General features: G+C 42.0%; 1 protein-coding gene across 12 annotated transcripts in view; it reads left to right on the plus strand.

Moving 5' to 3' along the window:
• The window catches only part of RBM20 (RNA binding motif protein 20), a 107,819-nt gene that overhangs the window by 47,014 nt on the left and 42,377 nt on the right, over positions 1-18,428 (plus strand). Inside the window, exon 1 of one of the 12 annotated variants that reach the window (XM_087768189.1) lies at positions 2,797-2,840. The exons of 9 other annotated variants lie outside the window; for them this stretch is intronic. In XM_087768189.1, coding sequence (XP_087624315.1) covers positions 2,812-2,840 — 29 coding nt within the window. In that variant the 5' untranslated portion in view covers positions 2,797-2,811. Of the gene's footprint in view, positions 1-2,796; positions 2,841-6,267; positions 6,305-18,187; positions 18,263-18,428 lie in introns of those variants that run through there. 2 more of the 12 variants (XM_087768187.1, XM_087768195.1) reach the window with 2 other exon arrangements.

Genomic DNA, 18,428 nt, shown 5'->3' on the forward strand with positions numbered 1-18,428 from the left:
GCTAAAAACAGATAATAATCTTTTAATACAAAAAACACAGCACACGATACCAGCTGAATCCATTTCAGACGTCACGAACAGGGATGCAGATGAACTGATCAAGGGAGTGAGATTTGGTGGTTGCCTAGGGACCGGTGAGCATGACCTACTTCCCATCGAAAAGGCATATGCTGGTTTGTACGGGTTAACACGCTGATTTGGTGTTTTCGAAAGGTTGAATTTCATCACTCTGGGGAAAACCTTAGAGCAAAGTTGATTGAGAAGAAAAAATTAGAAGTGTATAAATTAAATTGGTTGTTTTTTTTAAGAAGCACTTGCAAAATATCTACTGCACTCCTCCCACTCAATAACCGAAAACCCAACAGGGGCATTCTGGCTGGGAAGTTAAAAATAAAAGAATAAAATGCACAGTTGATGGAAGAATTTAAATGTTTCAGGAGAATGACGCTAGAAGGGAGGGAGACCCAGTACCAGATAAAGACTGTAAAGGGGCTAGAATTGATGCAAAAAAGGCAGAACTCTTCAATAAACACCCCTCTTTCTAATAAATACTTCATTTTCTATTTGGAAAGGAGCAGGATAACCTTGTTGTATTGAATGAGGTTGAAACAGTACTCTGAAGTCAATACTTAATGAGGATACAGTAATGTTTATCCTAGTAGAACTGCACTAAAAATCAACCCATCTGGTTAGCTGCACCGAAGAATATGAAGAGTTGGATCTGGAAGTTCCCTGAGATTTTTGTCTTGAGAGTTTAAAAAATCATGGAATATGGGAATAAATCCAGACTAGTGAAGAAGGGCTAACCATTGAAAAATGATGACTGGGGTGGTCTGTGTAGCTGTAGTGAGGTTAGTCTGAAACAAGTAAAGGAAAATATTGCAGGAATTTTTAAGGTGAATACAGTTGACAAAGACTAAAACAACAAAAGCTTAGAGAGTGGAAGTATAATTATTTCAGTCAGCATAATCTTCTGTTAGAAGGAGTTTGAATATTTTTTCCTTTAAGATTTTTTTGTTTTGTTTGATACAGGTAGATAAAGAGATAATAAGTTTTCTTGTTTGCAACGTATTTTGCTCCGTGTCTCCCAGTCTTCTGATTTTTAGGAAAAAAACCACATTATCAATACAGCAACTCCTACCTGGATTAAAAACCCCAAAACTTAAAGAAATGTCTGGGAACCATTGGCAGTAGTGAATTTCCTTCAAATAGGGATCTTTTCAGTGTGATACCATAGAGGCTTGGAAACAGTCTTATTCAGTATTTTCATCAACAGTTTGGAGTAGACCTAGGTGCTGTTTGTTAGAGGCATAAAGATTACTGCAGTTTTAAATACCAATAGGACTGTAACCTCAGCTTGTGTAGCAAGCTGGGTCCTTGTTAACACAACACGTTTTAATGCCAAATCCAAAGTAGGAAGTTCAGAAATGGATATTTAAATTGGAATAAAATTCCATTTTAATAGTAAGGGTAATTAGCTACTGCAACATACCAAAAGGAGACAAACCCAGTCAATTCCCCCTCTCTTGACTAACTTAGACCAAGCCGGTGGTGTTTTGCAGGAAGTCTTGCTTGCAGGCAAATGTGTGTTACTGGGATAGCTGGGTGAAGCGTCCCGGGCTGCGGCACACAGGGTAACGTGGGGTGACCCAGTGGTGGGTCCAGCCTTGAACTTCACAAAACTGGGATTTTGTGCAGCATTATGAGAGGAGGAGTGGAAAAGGCAGATGAGGCAGAGGGTCAGGATTGAACCAAAGCTTACAAAAGGAGGAAGAGCTTGAACAAGTGTTTCCAGGTAGAGACAGGAAACCTGAATTGCATTTATCCAGCAGGGAGGCAGTGAAAGGATTAGAAAGGGAGAAGTGGTAAAAAGTGATATAAATCTCTCATCATCCCCAACTGCTTTTCTCCCTCCTCTACTTTGATTTCTGGCTCATGAGCAAAGATTTTTGCTAAAATCCTGTTTCTGTTCCCTTTAGAGTCATGGGAACAGCTTGATCACCAGTAGTCAGCGCTGAGTACTCGCTCCTCATGCTGTGGTATCGTATCCTTTTGTGTTGCCCATACCCGTGTCAGAACTAAACCCAAGACACGTTGGGGATGACCCTAATTTTCTGTCTCGGTAGAGCAAGACAAGCACTGGCTGAGGAATGCCGAGATATTTGACGGTTCAGGTATGCCAGTCTCCAGGCTCTCAGACAGGGGCTAACTTGCAGTGATTTGTTGTTGCCATAAATAGGGTCGTTCACACGCTAGTGAGCTGCCCGCGATGGGGTGTAATTACAAAGGTCACAAGTTTTTGAGTCTGTCTGGATCTTATGTGTTTGCTGTCGCAATATCAGAGACTTGTCTATAGTTTCCTCTTGGGCCGAAGATCTTTAGGTTCTGTTAAGGGCATTTGTATTGGACAAGTGGATGTCACATAAATACTATATACGACTCAGCTGTTGTATGTTGTCTTTGATATGGAGGAGTCTCCTAACTTAATGGAGTGTGAAGAGATGCTTATCTAGCTCATTTTGCTCATACTGAAAGATTAGCTCCTCTAAAGTGAGAGTGTGTACATGTCACCGCTAGGATTTCTGCTTTCTTTTCCTGAACACTTTATCCTACAGTAAGGGTAGAGCAAATGCTGCTCTGGAGTAAATGGTAAATATAATACCATACTGCAGAACTTCATTGACTTGTAGTGACTGGAGTCTAAATCCACCAAAGAATTTCAGTATTGCTTATACTGGAAGCAACAGAAGTGGTTATTTGAGTTATTCCGCTGGCTTTAAACCCATCAGTAGCCTATTGAACATTAAACACATGCTTCAGTGGCCTGGAAGAATTAGTGGGTAAGCAAATAATCACACAATTTTTTTAGGTTGTTCCAGCTTTTTCTTTGGCAAGTTTTCAGCTCTAACCATGGGTAGTAATGCTGCTTCGAAGATACTGGACTGTCTTGTGAGGGGATTTTATAAAAATTTGTCAATGAAATCTTAAGTTTGTGGGCCTAGTAGGATGTTCAATTCAGCGTTTTGGAAGGGAGATATGTGTTTGTAAGCTGTGAAACATCAGATCACAATTAGCAAGGTTCCTCTGTGCTTCACCTAAAGCAAGTTACATTGAGCTGGATGGGAGTCTTGGGCTGAAATTGTTCCAGCGGTGTAGAGGAGCCTGTGCTTTTGTTGAGGATGTAGATGTTGTGGAGCAGTGTGAAGCCAGTGGGCTTTGCCCAGGGGCCGGGAGGTGATGCATTTGGTATTGGGAGATCAAACGGGTCAGTTTTAGTTCAGAGCTCTGAGACCTTTCACAGGTACAACCTGCATGTTCTTGTTAGGCTTCTTGAAAACACTGAGATCTTCTGCACACCCCACTTCTTAATAAGGACTTAGTTTGTAGGCTTCAAGCAAGCTCTTCCTCTTTCTTCTTTTGACAATGCTATGAACATCTAAAGGAAGAAAAGTAGCTATCTACTACAGTGGTGATGAGTGGCTTAGACCATAAGTTGGGCAGGCTTAGATGGTGAAAGTGCAAGTCCCCTGACCTTCAGAGAACATCACAGTATTGCAAAGCATTGCCCCTCAAAATGGGTGAAGCTATCTAGGAGGACCAAAGTAGCCAGTGCTGTGGTCTGCAGCTGCGCCAAGTCATAAAAATAATTTTGAGAATGTAGTCGTCTTAATGTATTTTGCGTATGTGTCTCTTAATGTGTGTATTATATCTGCAGTTGTTTATATTTACATAGAGACATCCATGTATATATGCGTATTTCATCACAGGGACTTTTCATTTCTGTTCCATTTCTACAGTTTCTAAGAGGTATTTGTCCTAATTTCAGTTGCTCATTTTTGTGTACATTTTCATTTCTTTATGAAAAAAAAACCCTCTTGAAATAACTTCCAGTATTTAAAACTTTGTCTATATAGAACATTTCTAGAGTTCACTTTGTCTGCACGCATACTACTGATATCAACTTTAAGTGGGCTCAGCCCTTTCACCGCTCCAAAGATAAACTTCTTATTATGAGAACTTAACAGTTGTTGACCCGGCTGATATCAGGTGGATTATCAAAATGTACAGGTTTTCCCTGTCACTTAATCATTTCCTCTTAGCTTTTTTCCTGGGTTCAAGCAAATCAAACTTGACCAGATACTACGTTGCATCCAGCTCATCTGCATGGCAGCTAATATTCTCGTGTTCATAGATAGCTTTTTCTTTCCCTTCTGTTCTGCAATAAATGGCTGCTAGGCCTCCCTGATGGGTCTTTTAAAAAGAAGAAAAGGTCAAATATGTGTACAGAGTACTTCAAAATTACAAGAGAAATGAATCTACAACATTATTCAGTTGAAGAGGAGTTGCATTGTTTGTAAGCACTTTCACTCGCTGCATGCAACTCCCACGCTGGAACAGAGAGGGCACAAGGGCAGTATTGTTTGCAAGTCCTGGTGTAAATCTGTCCTTGCTGCCCCAACACCCTGGAGCAATGCAGAGACAACTGCAATGCTGCAAGCAAATTGCTTTTTGCAAGCAATTCAGCTGCTGCTCATGAGAAACTGAACTTCAGTAGCAGTTTGACTGACTTTCGTATAAACGAAATGTGGTCAGAAGACATTTCTGGTGGGGTTCTGTGAGTCCCGATGATTTTACACTTCCACACCACCCTGTGCAGATGCCAGGGTACTGATCTTGAATGCTAGCCCAAAATTCCCAGAGGGCCAGTGCTCAAGTGCTGGATGCAAGGTATGAGACTTCTAGAGATGATTGCAAGGTGGTTTTTAAGGCACTTTTGAGAATATGAGAGCTGGCACCAAAATTATTTTGGAATGCAGTCCATCAGAAAGATGTGATATAAAACAGATTTATGTGTGCTGTTACAACTTAGTACAAAATTAATCTGGTTTAATTAGTATCATCCAATGTAAAGTGAGATTGTTTTGTGGTTTCTCTCTGCTTTTTATGAAAGTCTCTGAAACACAAGGCATAACAGCATGCTCGGAGATGAGCTTCATTCATATGCTGGATGAAGAGAAGGCACTTAAAGAGCTGCCTTCCTCACTAGCATGAATGGTACAATTTCACTGGAATTATGGCCACTTAACCAACAGTAAACTTGATCAAAAAGGTGGTCTAGCAAACCTTCGTTCATTTTGGGCCTGATCCAAGGACCAGGCAGGGAACTGGAAATACTTCTACCCATCAGTGTTCTGGGTCAAACCCTCTATGACAACCGTTTTCTTAGCTCAATTTTTATGGCTTCATGTGTCCTGTAAATTAGTAAGAGCTGGCATCCGTAGGTGTAAAATGAGTTAGCAGATGTACCTTTTGAGAACTGGGACATGGGACATTTTAAAGTTTGAAACGGCATCTTTGGTAGAAGAGGTTAAGTGATGAGCATTTGAGAACTTAAGTGAGATCCGGAGCTTTGCAAGGGCTTGGCAGGAAGGGGATGCTTTTCTGTGGCAGAAAATCTAAATCGAGATAAAATTCTGTGTCCTAAAGTGTCGTCCAAATCACATGCTGCAGCTTGCTTCTCTTTCTGGTAATGCTATTTGACATACTGTCAGCAACACCAAGTATGTTTTTTCCCTTCCTCACCCTGTATGTGTCAACACATTTACAGCTGTGATTAAGAATCCTCTGTTTCACGTTTCATACGTTTTTGGATTATATTACACTGAAATAAGCCGATCTTCATCCGATAGTGCTAAACTCTGTGTACATCCCATTGCTTTTCCATAATAAAAGAGCTCTGAGAATGAACCATATGTGAAATAATAGAATCGTATGTGCACACCTAGGGAAAAGGTTGAAAAGGTTGACGAGAAGGCTGAAGACGAGTGTAGCTGAGCAGAAGTTTACTCCTACAGTATGTTGAAAAAATGCCATAAATGTATTCACAAATTCTTTCAATTCTGGAGGGAGGCCAGAGGGTCTCTAACGTGACAAGTGAAGATTTACCGCCATCTACCGTGCAGCTGAACACTGGTTATGCATAACACATTCTAAAAAAATAATAAATCGGGTTAGTGTATGCTGTTTTGAAGGGGCATATGGGCTAGGACTTAAGTTATTATCTCAAACAGACAGCGGGGTTTGAAATTCTGCTTCAGCGATGGCAGGGCGATGGCGCAGGGCAGAAGCTGGTGCATTAACTTTCGGACCATGTGCGTGACCAAGCGGATTGGTACAACCCTGGGCTCTCCCACACGGGGTTACAGCTACAGGTGCCGGGGGTTTCTTTAAAGATGTCGTCCTTCAAGTGCTAGAAGAAGCCGCAGATGTTTGTAATGGATCTGACTTTTATTATCTTCATAAGGTAGGTTATTAATCTTAAAAATCCTACTGCGGGTGGTACCTATCTCTTAGCAGATTTGTTACTAAATGGACTCTTTCCCAGAGGTAGGAATTCCTTAAAATTTCTGCATGTTTGTTAAGGTAAAAGGCAAAACAGTGAGTGGGAAATAGTTAAAAAGCGTCTCAATGCCATGGCAAGGAGAGGAAACCTAGAAAGTAGATTGTTAGTTACTGCCCTCCTACGTGTAACGAGGAGCCTTTTGAACTTCTCTCACACACGTTTTGCCATGATATGTGACTTGTTACTGCAACATAAATCTCTACTTAGTACATAACTGAACGGGCTTCTGAGCACTTGCATCCTCCAACTGGGGCCGCAGGTCCCTTCACGCGGGCCAGGAACACGGCCCCGCAGCCCTTCGGATTACTGAATTCCTGTGCCGCTCCAAGGCCAGCTGCCTCCCTCCTTAAACCTGCTTCAGGCTCTGCCCTGCCTCCTGTCAATGCAGGCTTGTTCCAAAATTCAGAAGATGCAGCGGCCAGTCAGGGTGCCTGTGCCAACTGCTGAATCCATACCAGCTCGCTGCAGTGGCCGGCCGGCGGAGAGGAGCAAGCGGGTGTTCGGATGCAGGTGCTGCTGTTCAGACTTTCCTTTCGGGATCTTTATTGTGCTTCAAACTTCAAACTTTTGCTAGACAAGTCTTTGTAATCTAAGAGAGATATGAAATGGTCCTCCAGTATTAATGCATCTTTTCTTTACATCAAAACCATGCATTTCTTTTAAGAATTAATTAAGCCTAGAATTGGCTTTAAGGCAATTCTAGGCAATGGGGAAGTTGCAGTGAAATGATCAAGGAACTCGGGCTGTTGTGAAATCCTCTTTTCTCCCAAGCGCAGAAGCCTCCAGTCGTCTTTTCACATGTCTTCACCTATTTGGGTGCAATGTTATTTGGAATCAAAACTTAAAACCTAGTTTAATATATAGAAAAAAACCCAAACGCATAGGTTTATATTCTTGCAGTGGAAGGTCAAAAATTGTTTAGGGAAGAATCAGGAAGGGTTCGTCTACCTTTTGCTTCTTGCAAGATTATAATTTCTTCTGAAAAATTCTTATACGTAGGCTTGCAAATGACTCAGCGCTGTGCCTCACAGCGTTTTGGCAGAGTGAGTAGCTTTAATTTTCTGCTGTTTAATATTCTGCTGTATAGGGTCTGTGGTGCTGGTCTTATTACAACTGTGTACTACTACAGCTCTATTGCATCTAGTTTTTACTGTAAAGGTGCAGTAAATTCTGATAGTAATAATGCTAATTATATCAGGAAGGAAAATAAACAGTGCCGGCATTAGAGAGGTGAAATTTCACACTTCCAAGACACCATTACAGAGAGGTGAAATTTCTTATTAAATTGTCTGGAAAAAAATTGCATCTCTCTCCTCTTACCCTTTCTACCATGTTGTGTAATCATCTGTTTATCATCATTTATCTAGCAGTTGGCTACAATTAGAGATTTCCACAAGGATAAAAACGTCTGGTTCCTAACTGAGGCTGTTCCCATCTTCTATAGAATGTCTTATGATGGGGGTGTGCTCTTTGTAGTCTGGGAAACATCGGTCACTGAAACTCTGCTGGATACTTGTGTGTGCATGTCAGTTGTTAGTTTAATTTCTCCTAATTAATTCTCAAATGTCTTGATAGATCACTCCTGAGGCCTGTATATAAAGCATGTTAAAAAAAATCCCACTGTTTCTAGAAAGCAGGTCTTGGGAGACTAATGAAGTATTCGGATCGTCACAAAGGATGGTGTGGAAAGATAGATTTTTCTGGCTTGCTTTTAAGAGTTCTGCCCAGCTTTATTGTACTTAAGGCTTTTCACTGCCATATTGGAGTTCAGTGTGAAACTCTACAGTAACTATTGTGTTATTAATACAGTTTGCTCCTAGTCTATCAAAGGGACATCTCAGGGTGCCTACTGTAAATGACTTCCTAAGGTAATAGTAGGGCTCGTGCACTTTCAGGTTATAAGTGAATAGCATGTACTAGAAATATCACTGTATAATTTTTGCTGGACTACTTACAATTGTGCTACTGAAAATAGTGCTGCTTAAAATTGACGGATAGTTTTAACAGCATTTTGGGTTTTCACATTCAAAACACAGTGGCGTGGCATTCATTCGTTTGGGGGGAGGGATCTTACAACATCTGCTCATCTTTTCTCCTTAGCTGTGCACCCTGCTGCTCTAAAACCTGCGGTTCCCCGGAGCATATTGGGGTTGCAAGATCCAGATGTAGAAGAGGGACAAGGATTCTTTCCCCAGTGGAATCTGGCTTTTTGGCAGGCGCTATAGACAGACAGGTGTGGGCAACTTTGGAGCTGGCTTTAGGTCTGTCACTCGATAGGGCTGCTAATGAGCTGCTTTATGCTTCCTTGCTGTAGTGGATGATGTTGTAATTCCGAGGACGGTCTCAGGTTTCCTTTTGGGAGTATTGTCCACAGCTCCTCAAGAGATCTCTGCATAGGATCTTTCATGGAGCTGTAGTTAAAGTCTTTTCTGATGCTCACATACAGTTACTCTTTTAATAAATCGGAGTGCCCACCCAGATACTGGTATGCTCAAGCATAATGCGCTGAATTATTTTCTTCATGCCTGATGGGAGGGAATTCCACAGCGTAATTGGCTGCAGAGAGCACTGAGCAGGACCGGAGCGCGGGGGAACGCTGTGCCTCGCAAATGGTGCAATGCCATGAGCCGGTCTGAATGTTTACCAGTGTGAATGTATGGAGTTTTAGAATCCCAGCCAGTGCCTGTAGTTGAAAATAAGCTAGGGAAGCAATGTAAGGCATCCCAACTGGGTCTTGATCCGTTATACAGTGACCTTGTCGTGCAGTTTATTTTGAATATGAAGTGGATTAAAATGAGGTCTTTCTGTATGTAAATATGTTTTTAATTATATTGAAAAAATTTATTCTGTCACTGTGGTGTGACATGTTGATGTGCAAATTTTGGACTAAATCTTGTAGTGTAAATGCACTGAGGCTCCCACGTGAACATTAACAGCATCTTCTCAGATCTCAAATATGTTACAGCAAACTCCCAGTGGAGGCTGAGTCTGTACTGCTGAGGTCAATAAATATTTTTTCTTTGGCCGAGATGAATGGTAGAACAGGAACCCAGCCTGCAGTGCTTTCTGTATTTACTTTTGCTTTCCAGTAAGTTGAAAGCCATGACAAAACATACTGGACATTAACTATTTCTTTTTTTCTTTTTTGTTTTCTCAGAGTTTGAAAACCTGACCAAATACGTGTTATCTCTGAAACACGAGTTTAGAAATAAATCCAAGATTTTGCACATTAAGTTGAGGGAAACTTTTTTTAATAACCATTTTTCTTAGTTTTTTACCATTTTTCACTCTTACACAAGGGTGTTTTAAAAGGAGATGCCCAGCTACTTTCAAAGCAATAAACAGTGGTGTTTTGTTTGTAATCTTTTGCCTTGGGTCAAAGAAAAACAATCAATGAAAAGTTTAAAAGGTTTGGTGTCTTTTTTAGTGTGTACAAATATTGGTTAGAAAGTTTTTATGTGAGTAAGTGAGTAAGTAGTTTTCAGCTGGGAAAAAGCTGGGAAAAAAGGAAGGTCTGGAAATACCCCCAAATCTGCCTGTATTTCCAACAGGGTTCCACAGGTGTCTTCTGTGGGCTTGTTCTTAAGCGTACGAAAAGCTGTTGTGAACTTCTCACGTGCTCTTTCAAAGAAAGTAATTATGTTCAGATATGTATCGTTCCTGCATATGATTGCATCTACGGGAAGGTGTGATCAGATTCTCTTGCAATTACAAGCTAAGACCAACAATACGTAAAGGTGAGCACACAGAAGGAGTCTGACATCGGTGTGCATCCTTCTCTTGACATATACTAGCATTTTTAAATGCTGTATGAAATATTTTAAGTATCTCTGAGTAGTTCCCCGCTGCTCTACTTCTCTGTGATTATTTGGCCACTTGCTTTTAGGCACATATTAGAAGAGGGGATTTGAAGATGGAGGGAAAAGGGGTCTTGGATTTCAATGCAGAGGGCATTGCACTTAGAAGGGGGAAGAGGGACAAGTGAGCAACTGGGCCCCAAAGCTGATAAAGTGGGAAGGAAAAGAGCATTGCCAGTGCTGTGAAGAGTTTGAAGGTGAGGACTAAGAACATAGCCTTCATGCCCCGGCACCTACAGAACCCTTTGAAGATGGGGAACGTATGTGCAGGAACTCTGTCATGGGTTGAAGGGGTGGGTGTCCCATTAATTGCGACAGGAGATGCGTGTTGAAATTCTAGCTGTTACCTGAAAGGAAAAAGACATGGATAGAGAAGCAGCAAAATTTGACCACCAGATGCTGGAGGGGAGAGGAGAGGACCATAAGGTTAGCAGGGGGGAAAAGAGGACAAGCAGACGTGAGGAGGACCAAGAGCAGGTGAAGCCACAAAAGATACCTTGTCGGAGAAGAGAGATGGTCAGAAGCATGAGAACCTCCCAGGAGGTCTGGGGAGATGCACCAGCAGTTTGGGCTTGTCTGGATACTTGTTGAAACTGTTTTCAGGTCAGTCTGGGAATACGCACATTGACCTGATACCTGTTTTCTACCTGTTTTCTCTCATACTGTTTTTCTATCCCTTGCAAAATATGAATCAATTCATTGGTCTTTCACTCAATCCACAGAAAGACAAGGAGAAGGCAAGTGCATGGGCTCTTTCCCCTCTTTCTCCTCTTTCCCCTCTTTCCTTTTTTTTCTTAATACTCTGAAAAAGCTTTATTGCAGAGGGTGACCGAGGCTCCTCTTGGGTTTGTTACATTCTGAAGCCAGACATCCCCATCTAGTGGTTGTTCCACCTTCACTCACCGAGTACCAGTTTGGGGAGAAGGGTGCCTTGCACACCCGCACAGCGTAAGACCAGTTGTAGCCCCTCTGTTATCTCAGTGTTTTCCTTGTGGATGTCTTAAACTGCTGTGATACAGAATAAAGTACTTAGGAATTTTTTACAAAAGGAAATTTTTTTTACTGCTTATAATTTGCATGTGGAAAATAATTTGCTGCTATATTGAAGGGAATTATTTTACTAGTGCTTCTGACACAGCATATGCACATGAAAAATGTTTGCCATCAGAACAGTATGTAGAGTGAGAAAGTAAAGCAGGATCAGGTTGGTTGGTTGGTTTAACAACAAAATGACAAAAAGAACTGGTTACTAGAGAGTACTTTGTGAATTAAATTGTTACATTAAAGTAAAATCGTTGAGACCTTGTAGCATGTATAATAATGCAGAATCATATTTCTGATGCACATAGCCCTTTGTGGCCTTTTGGAGAAAAACATAATCACTTGCTTGTCTTGTTGGAGTCCTGCTCCCTACAGGTTTCACCATAACTCACTGGGTTTTGTCCCGTGTTGCTGATGGGTGTTGGCGTTCGGTGTGAGTCAGGAGCAGTTCAAGGCTGGTGTTTGTCTGAGATTTGTCCTGGTGATGGCCGTGGTGCAGCCGTACAGCCCTCCCTGGCTGCGAGGGAAACAGTGCTGACAAACACGGCCAGGTTGTCGCAACCTAAGATGGGGAGACATTTTTAGGACCGCTTGGGACTGGAGAGGGAAACAAGAAGGGAACCCCCCCTCTTACGCAAAGGCAAAGGCAAACTCAAGGCGTGCGCTAGGTTGGCGATGACAAACCCCTGGCTCCTTCCCCGCAGGAAGCTTTGTAGTGCTTTCTCCACCGTAGGATCCCCTCCTCGCGGGCAAGGAAATCTCTCGTGGGCTTGACTGCAGGAATGCAGCTAGAGTTTTCTATTTCTCCTCAGTCTTGGCCTTTTAATTCCTTTTGCTTCTCTTCTTGAAGGCCCTTTTGCTTTCTCTACATAGATACATATTCAGAGATCACAAGATAACTTGTTGGATCCTTCTCCTTCCCCTGAATTAACAACTCTCGAGGGCCAGTTGGTATTTGCTTTATGTCAGGCGGAGCTAAAGTGTAGGCAGGCTTACAGCTGCCTGCAGTTTTCAGGGGGTACTATCCACACAGCTTCCCCCATCCGATACCCAGCGCCTGTCACAGCACCTGGGGATAAGTATTTTCTTGCTGTGTAAACTGAGCACTGAGTTTCTCCATCTGAAAATCTGGGTTGGTTCTTAAATGTCTGGGAAAAAAATTGCCCAGAGGCAGCGCCTGTTACTGATCAGGGACTGGGGTGTAAGGGGAAGGAGAAAGCAGCTGTTTATCCCTTCTTCTGCAGCGGGGGGACACCTTCGGAAGGGCCTGGCTGAGTACTGGGGGCAGGAGCTGGTGTCTGCACGAGTGTCGCTCACCCGTGTTTATTGCTGGAGATGGTAGTAAGAATGTTCCGCTGAAATTCCGAGAACTTGCTTCATTTCCACCTTCCTCAAATGAGTATTTTTGACGTGTATTTTATATAGTCATTTTTCATAAGATCTCTTTAGTGGAAGTATTCTACCCAGGCACTTTCTGTTCCCATAGCAGAAGCAGAACTGGTTCCACATTACATCTGCTTTTATGTTTTGGGGTTTTTTTAAGCTGTTAATGACAAAAAAGCCATAGGGTGGCAGTATCAGCCAGCGAGCATCTCAATTAGTTGCCAAGCTAAATGCAAAAGTCTAGGTAGGAAAGATTAGAAATGGCAAGTTTCTTTATATGGAAAAAATGCATCTGTTTGTATTTGAAGAGGTTCTGTTTAACTCCACACCATGTATGTTTTGAAAAATCTTTTAAAAAATTATAACTAATGAAAAGATATAATGCATTACAGCAGGTTTGTAGTTGCAAGTAAGGCTTTTGAACTTGAAGTTCTTCTTTTCTCTGCAAAAGTTCAACCAGAAAGCGAGATGGCTTCCTCTGATTGTATGGTCTAAATCCAGTGAAATACCAAAAAACCCAAACAAACAAACAAACAAACAAAACCCAAACACCAATAAGAAAACAATGAACTTTCTGATTATATCAGATATAGGAAGGTAGTTACTAACCCTGCAACTACTACCAAGACAGGTGAGTTTTTTTGAAGGACTTGGCAATAAAGAGTCAGCTGGTGTCATTCCTTTGTTGTTGTTAAAGGAATTATTCTGACGCCCAGAGCTCAGACCTGGCCTTCTGTTTTTAAACAGGATGGTGACCTTTTTGCTCTAATTTTTTCAAAAGCAGAAATCTTAATTTGTAATCTCAAAAAAAATATTTTTTTTTAAGTCCCTATGAATGTAGAACAAAATTAATTACATGCTAAGGATAAAAGAAACTGCCATGCAGGAGCGGTGCACTTAGGGTGCCTTTAGGGTGTGCTTGCAAAGGGGCTTAAGTGCTGTTTGAGCTTCACATTCTGAGCTGTGCACACACCTCAGGGTAACAGCATCTGGGCTTCACGTCATACATTTATTTTCATTTTCCTTTTATTCACTTTTCAGTTAATATAAAGCTCACTCGTGTTCAGCTTCATGACTGGAAAATAGTATTTGTGATGACCCACTATTGAATTCTACATTTGGAAGCAGCAGGCTTTAAATATCAGTGTATTTGTAATGATGTAAAACTTGCAAAACTGACTAAGAGTGCCCACTTTAGGCTCTATTTCTAGATAAGGTTGTGTTTTCTGTAATAGGAATCATAGTTATTTTTGTTGTGGTATATGGTGTCAGCTCAATTATGGGCATTTTCACAGAACTACTGTTCTTTACGTTCATGTTGTTCACTCTCAGCACTCTCTTCTAAGTTCAAACTGGCAAGACTATGAAAGCCGCAGGCAAATTTTAACTTCTTCGTAATATCCTTCACTTCACAAACCCCATCCAAACGGGGACATTTTGTATGATACCAAAAAAAGCCCCATGATCATGTTGTTCACATCTTGCTTTCAAATGCACCAGATAATGCCACTTGTTTAAGCTTAGTCACGTCTGGGGGAATGTCAGAAGCCTGCATCACATGAGCTGCTCCTCAGATTTCCCAGCCCGTATCAGCATGTTTTCCTGGGGAGAAGCAGACTGGAGATGTTATTAAAATGGCTCATCCTATATGTTAGTATTGACATTTAAATCTCAGGCTTATTCCTGTGATTTTCATTCAGCATTTCACATTTACATTCAGCTGCTTTATGTGAAAATACTTTAGTATCTTTCTTTTCTTAAGGTGTGTGTATCAGACAGAAGAACATATATTCTAACTACCCTGCTTGTGTTCTTGTTGACATTTTCATTTTCTGCTCAGCCCCCAGACTTACCACCTTAGGGCAGCTTTGAGCCTGCCTTTAGCTTAATTTTAAACACTTCTATCCTCTCCACTGCATGATCTGTTTATAGACCTGGTGTTGCCTGTCCTCCTTCCCTCCTTGGAGATCAGGAGGCCAAGAGGGCCGTTGGCACGTCCTCGCTTGTGTTCTGGGTCAGCAGCCTTCTGCAGAGCAAACATAGCATGCGATGGACAGGGGAAGCGCCCAATATAATTTGGCTTTGTTCCCTACTGTCTCCGGCCTTCATGGTGCTCGTGATAAATGCACTACATACAGAACTTGGAGATGCTCCAAACTGGACAGATCGTTGAGCCTTTCCTCCTCAGCATCACTTTCAGATGCTCAAGTGCCACTGTACTCACCATGCCAGCTGTGCAAACCCTAGACAGGATGAGAGATGAGGAACCAGAAAGGCTGGCTGCACTGAAGCGCTGGGCTGTCTTATGCCTTGCTATTGGGAGACTTTTATTCAGGACAAAATCTGGTCAGCGTGTCCGACTGCCCCAGGGGAAGGTGCTGGCTCTGTTCCCAGGGACTCTGATCCTGTTTCAAGGCTCAGAAATTGATTGGCGTTGCTTCCCAAGGCCCCGAGCGTGTGCTTTGTCCATCCCGTCCCCCCAGTCCCTCCCCCGTGGTGCGTATGGAGTTGGACACCTCGCGTGTGCCCATATAGGGAAGGGTGTAACTATCTTGTTGACATCAGCTAATCCAGCCAGGCATGCAGAGGGGCAGCAGGGTGTGATGCTCACATGTAGCATGGCAGATGGCACTTGGGACTGGCTGTCTCCATCACACCCCCCAAGACCAACATACAAGACAGGGAAAGAGCTTTTTTGCTTACCTCTGCACGCTCCCGACAAAGCTGCTGAAGAGCTGGGCTGTGGTAGCCCCACGTATTGAGCCACACTCATTCCTAGAGGAGAAAATTAATGAATCTTTCCGGTGCTGCAAATTAATGGCAGCTCTGCAGTACTTTTAATTTGTACAAAATCTATGTGTTGTATTAGATGAAAATAGCTGAACAGGATAAGAAGTCTTGCAGAAAACACTATCCTGTATTGGTGAAAGCCTAGCTGACCATGTCCTTCTTTTCCAGATGTATGGCCAAATGGGACAAAATCCCACTGAATGCTTGGTTACTGAGTTGTCATCAATGACATCTAGGTAGCCCTCCTTGAGTTATCCATACACTAATGCTGGGATGGGCAGCAGAGCTTATTGTGTGTATTACTCTTTTTCAAACTCCAATGATGAACGGAGGCTTTGCCTTCAGCAGACAAATCAGAGGCCAAAAGCATCTGAAAGTATTACTGACACAGACACCACAGGCCAGATCACAGCCAGAAGAGCTGACTCAAGGCTTACTACATCTGATGAGAGAGAGAGACTTCAAGACTGATCTGTTGTGCTGATGGATTTTAGGTAATCCAATTAGGTAATTCAAAAAACAGGGCACCTATGGAAACTGCTCAAGATCTCTTTATAATTGTGCTTAACACTTATACCATCTTCATCTGATGTCACATCCACCAGATTGTTTCCCTGTGTGGTAAGGAACCACTGCATTCGCTGTGGACTACAATATAAAACCCAGTAGGAATGACAGAAAAGTAGGAAAAACATCATTAAAGCAAGTAACCGTCCTCTGCCTGTAGATGCGAACCAGCTGCAGTAGTGCGGAAGGTCACTGTTTCTCTGCAGTGAAAGGTCTTCAGCCCATGTTGCACACGTGTGACTGGGAATTTACTGGTCCTGTTTAAAATCTAACTATTTTCTCTGCTAAATCATATTTTCTATGGAGCTAAAATACTTGTATTAAAGTATTTGATTAGCGCAGTAGTTGAACCAGCTACAGAAGAAGCGTGGATGGTGGACACACAAGCAAATCCTGCATGCTTCCTTTTGGACATTCGGAGGTTCACGCTTGCTTGTCATCTCAGCTCGGTAGAGGTTTTCTTGACTAGAAAGGGCCATTAAACAATTGAGTCTGACCTTAGGTGTAAGACAGATGTCTCATCCCATTGCACTCAGGGGGTGCTTTGACCCTCCAAAACCCAAGTTTTCCAGCTCATCCCAGGAGGTCTGATGCCAGGGAGCGGTAGTGACCCTGACCCTGGCAGCAGCACTACACTCTAGTCTGGGTAGTTTACACTGGCAGTTAGATTTGATGCTGCCAATCTCTGAAGCCTTACTCTCTACAGACACTTGAGCAACTACAAAAAAAGTTAGAAAAGCTGATATCTAACAGCAGTTGCACCCATAATCCTAGAAGACTATGATAAGGTTTGTCACTGTTTCTTGATGTCATGTTAAAAAGTATTTATGAACTTTGAATGGGTTTGCTAGTGGTCCTCTAAGAATGTTGATGTCCAGGCACCCAAAAATTTTGGAATCGCAGTTCTGTGGAGTATTTCTGGTCTTTAGTTTATTAGTTGAGATACAGACATGTAAGACACATGTTCCGTTTTCCTGTCTGTCATAAAGAGGCTGTAGATGAAGTTGTCTGGTTCCAGTCCAGTAAAGAAACTGGGTTGCTGGCCTGGCCAAATCAGGCTGTAATGCTGGCTGCAAAAAGAATTGTAGCTGGATTTTTTTTTTAATCATTGGTTTGAATATTACTATACGGAGTAGGATGAGAGCTCAGGAGGCGTGACTGGCTGCAAGTAAAAGCAGAAAAAATACATGTGAAGTTTTCTGCATGAACTACAAAGACAGCTTCTTTATCTCTTCTTTCTTAAGGGAAGAAAACACTGCTCTGTTTTACTGCATGTCATTATAAAAGTTAAGATGGATGTAGCAAACTCCTCTAAAAGAACTTATTCGATGGTTATAGAAATACAGGAGATCCAACCACAATTCTGTCTGTCTGCCAGCATCTCATTTCTTAGGGTATTATAGAAAGCATGACTATAAAGCTCATTTTTGTGGAATATGGAGATAAGCTTCTTCCAGCCCCCACCCTGTAGATGGTGGTTTATGCCAGGAGATTTTCAGGCTCATGTTCCATCCAGACATCGGGCTGTGTCATTTATTCAATAATATTCTCCAAGTGGAGATGCTCCTATATCTGGAGATCTCTGTCCGTTTTTTTTTTAATTCTGCTGTTTAAATACTCAAATTGATCCGTCACATCCCTGCTTGGCTTGCATTGATGCATCTGACTTTTCAGGATGTTTTCCAAATGACGTACTGACGTTTTTTGTAACTGTAATGCTATGATCCAGAAGCTCCGGAAATAGGGGCAGAATCTGAATTTTTTTTGTGCTTGCTGTAATAAAAAGAGATTTTAAATGCATTAAGAGATATCAGAGTCCAGAGATTATGCTAGGCAATTTATATTAAAAGATCGACCTCTGAATTAGAAAGTCATGCGTAAGCAATCCCCTAGCAGTGTGTTAGAGAGCAAAATTTCCTGAAAAGCTGCACCACAGGACTTCAGCTCCTCATCAGATATATTATTACCTTTGAGTCAATGATTTTTCTCCACATGTGCCAACGGCTCAGTTAAAATTTGTTCTCAGTCGCATTACTTCATCTTTGCTTTTTTTTTTTTTTTTTTTTTGGTGATACAAGTGGTCTGAATGATTTTTTTTCTTACCCCCACTAGTACTCAAAGACTGCCAGTGAGCCTTTCTAGTCTCACCAGCCCCTGGAAGCATCATGCTACCTTAGCAGAGGGCGTCAGGCAGTTGGGAGACCTCGCCTGTGCCTACAAGGTGGGTATTGAGACTAGCACATCGTTCCTATCTGCAAACAATGGAGGGGCTCCCAGCTGAACTTGAACCAGTTGAGAGGCTTCACTGTCTCTCTCTCAAGTGGACTTACTTTCAAAAGTAACATTTTTTTTGGTCGCTTTTAATTAAGGTGGCAAAAAAGACTGGA

Source organism: Nipponia nippon, unplaced genomic scaffold, assembly GCF_047370975.1.
Source record: "Nipponia nippon isolate SJK-2023a ecotype South Korea unplaced genomic scaffold, ASM4737097v1 scaffold_3, whole genome shotgun sequence".
Lineage (NCBI taxonomy): Eukaryota > Metazoa > Chordata > Aves > Pelecaniformes > Threskiornithidae > Nipponia > Nipponia nippon.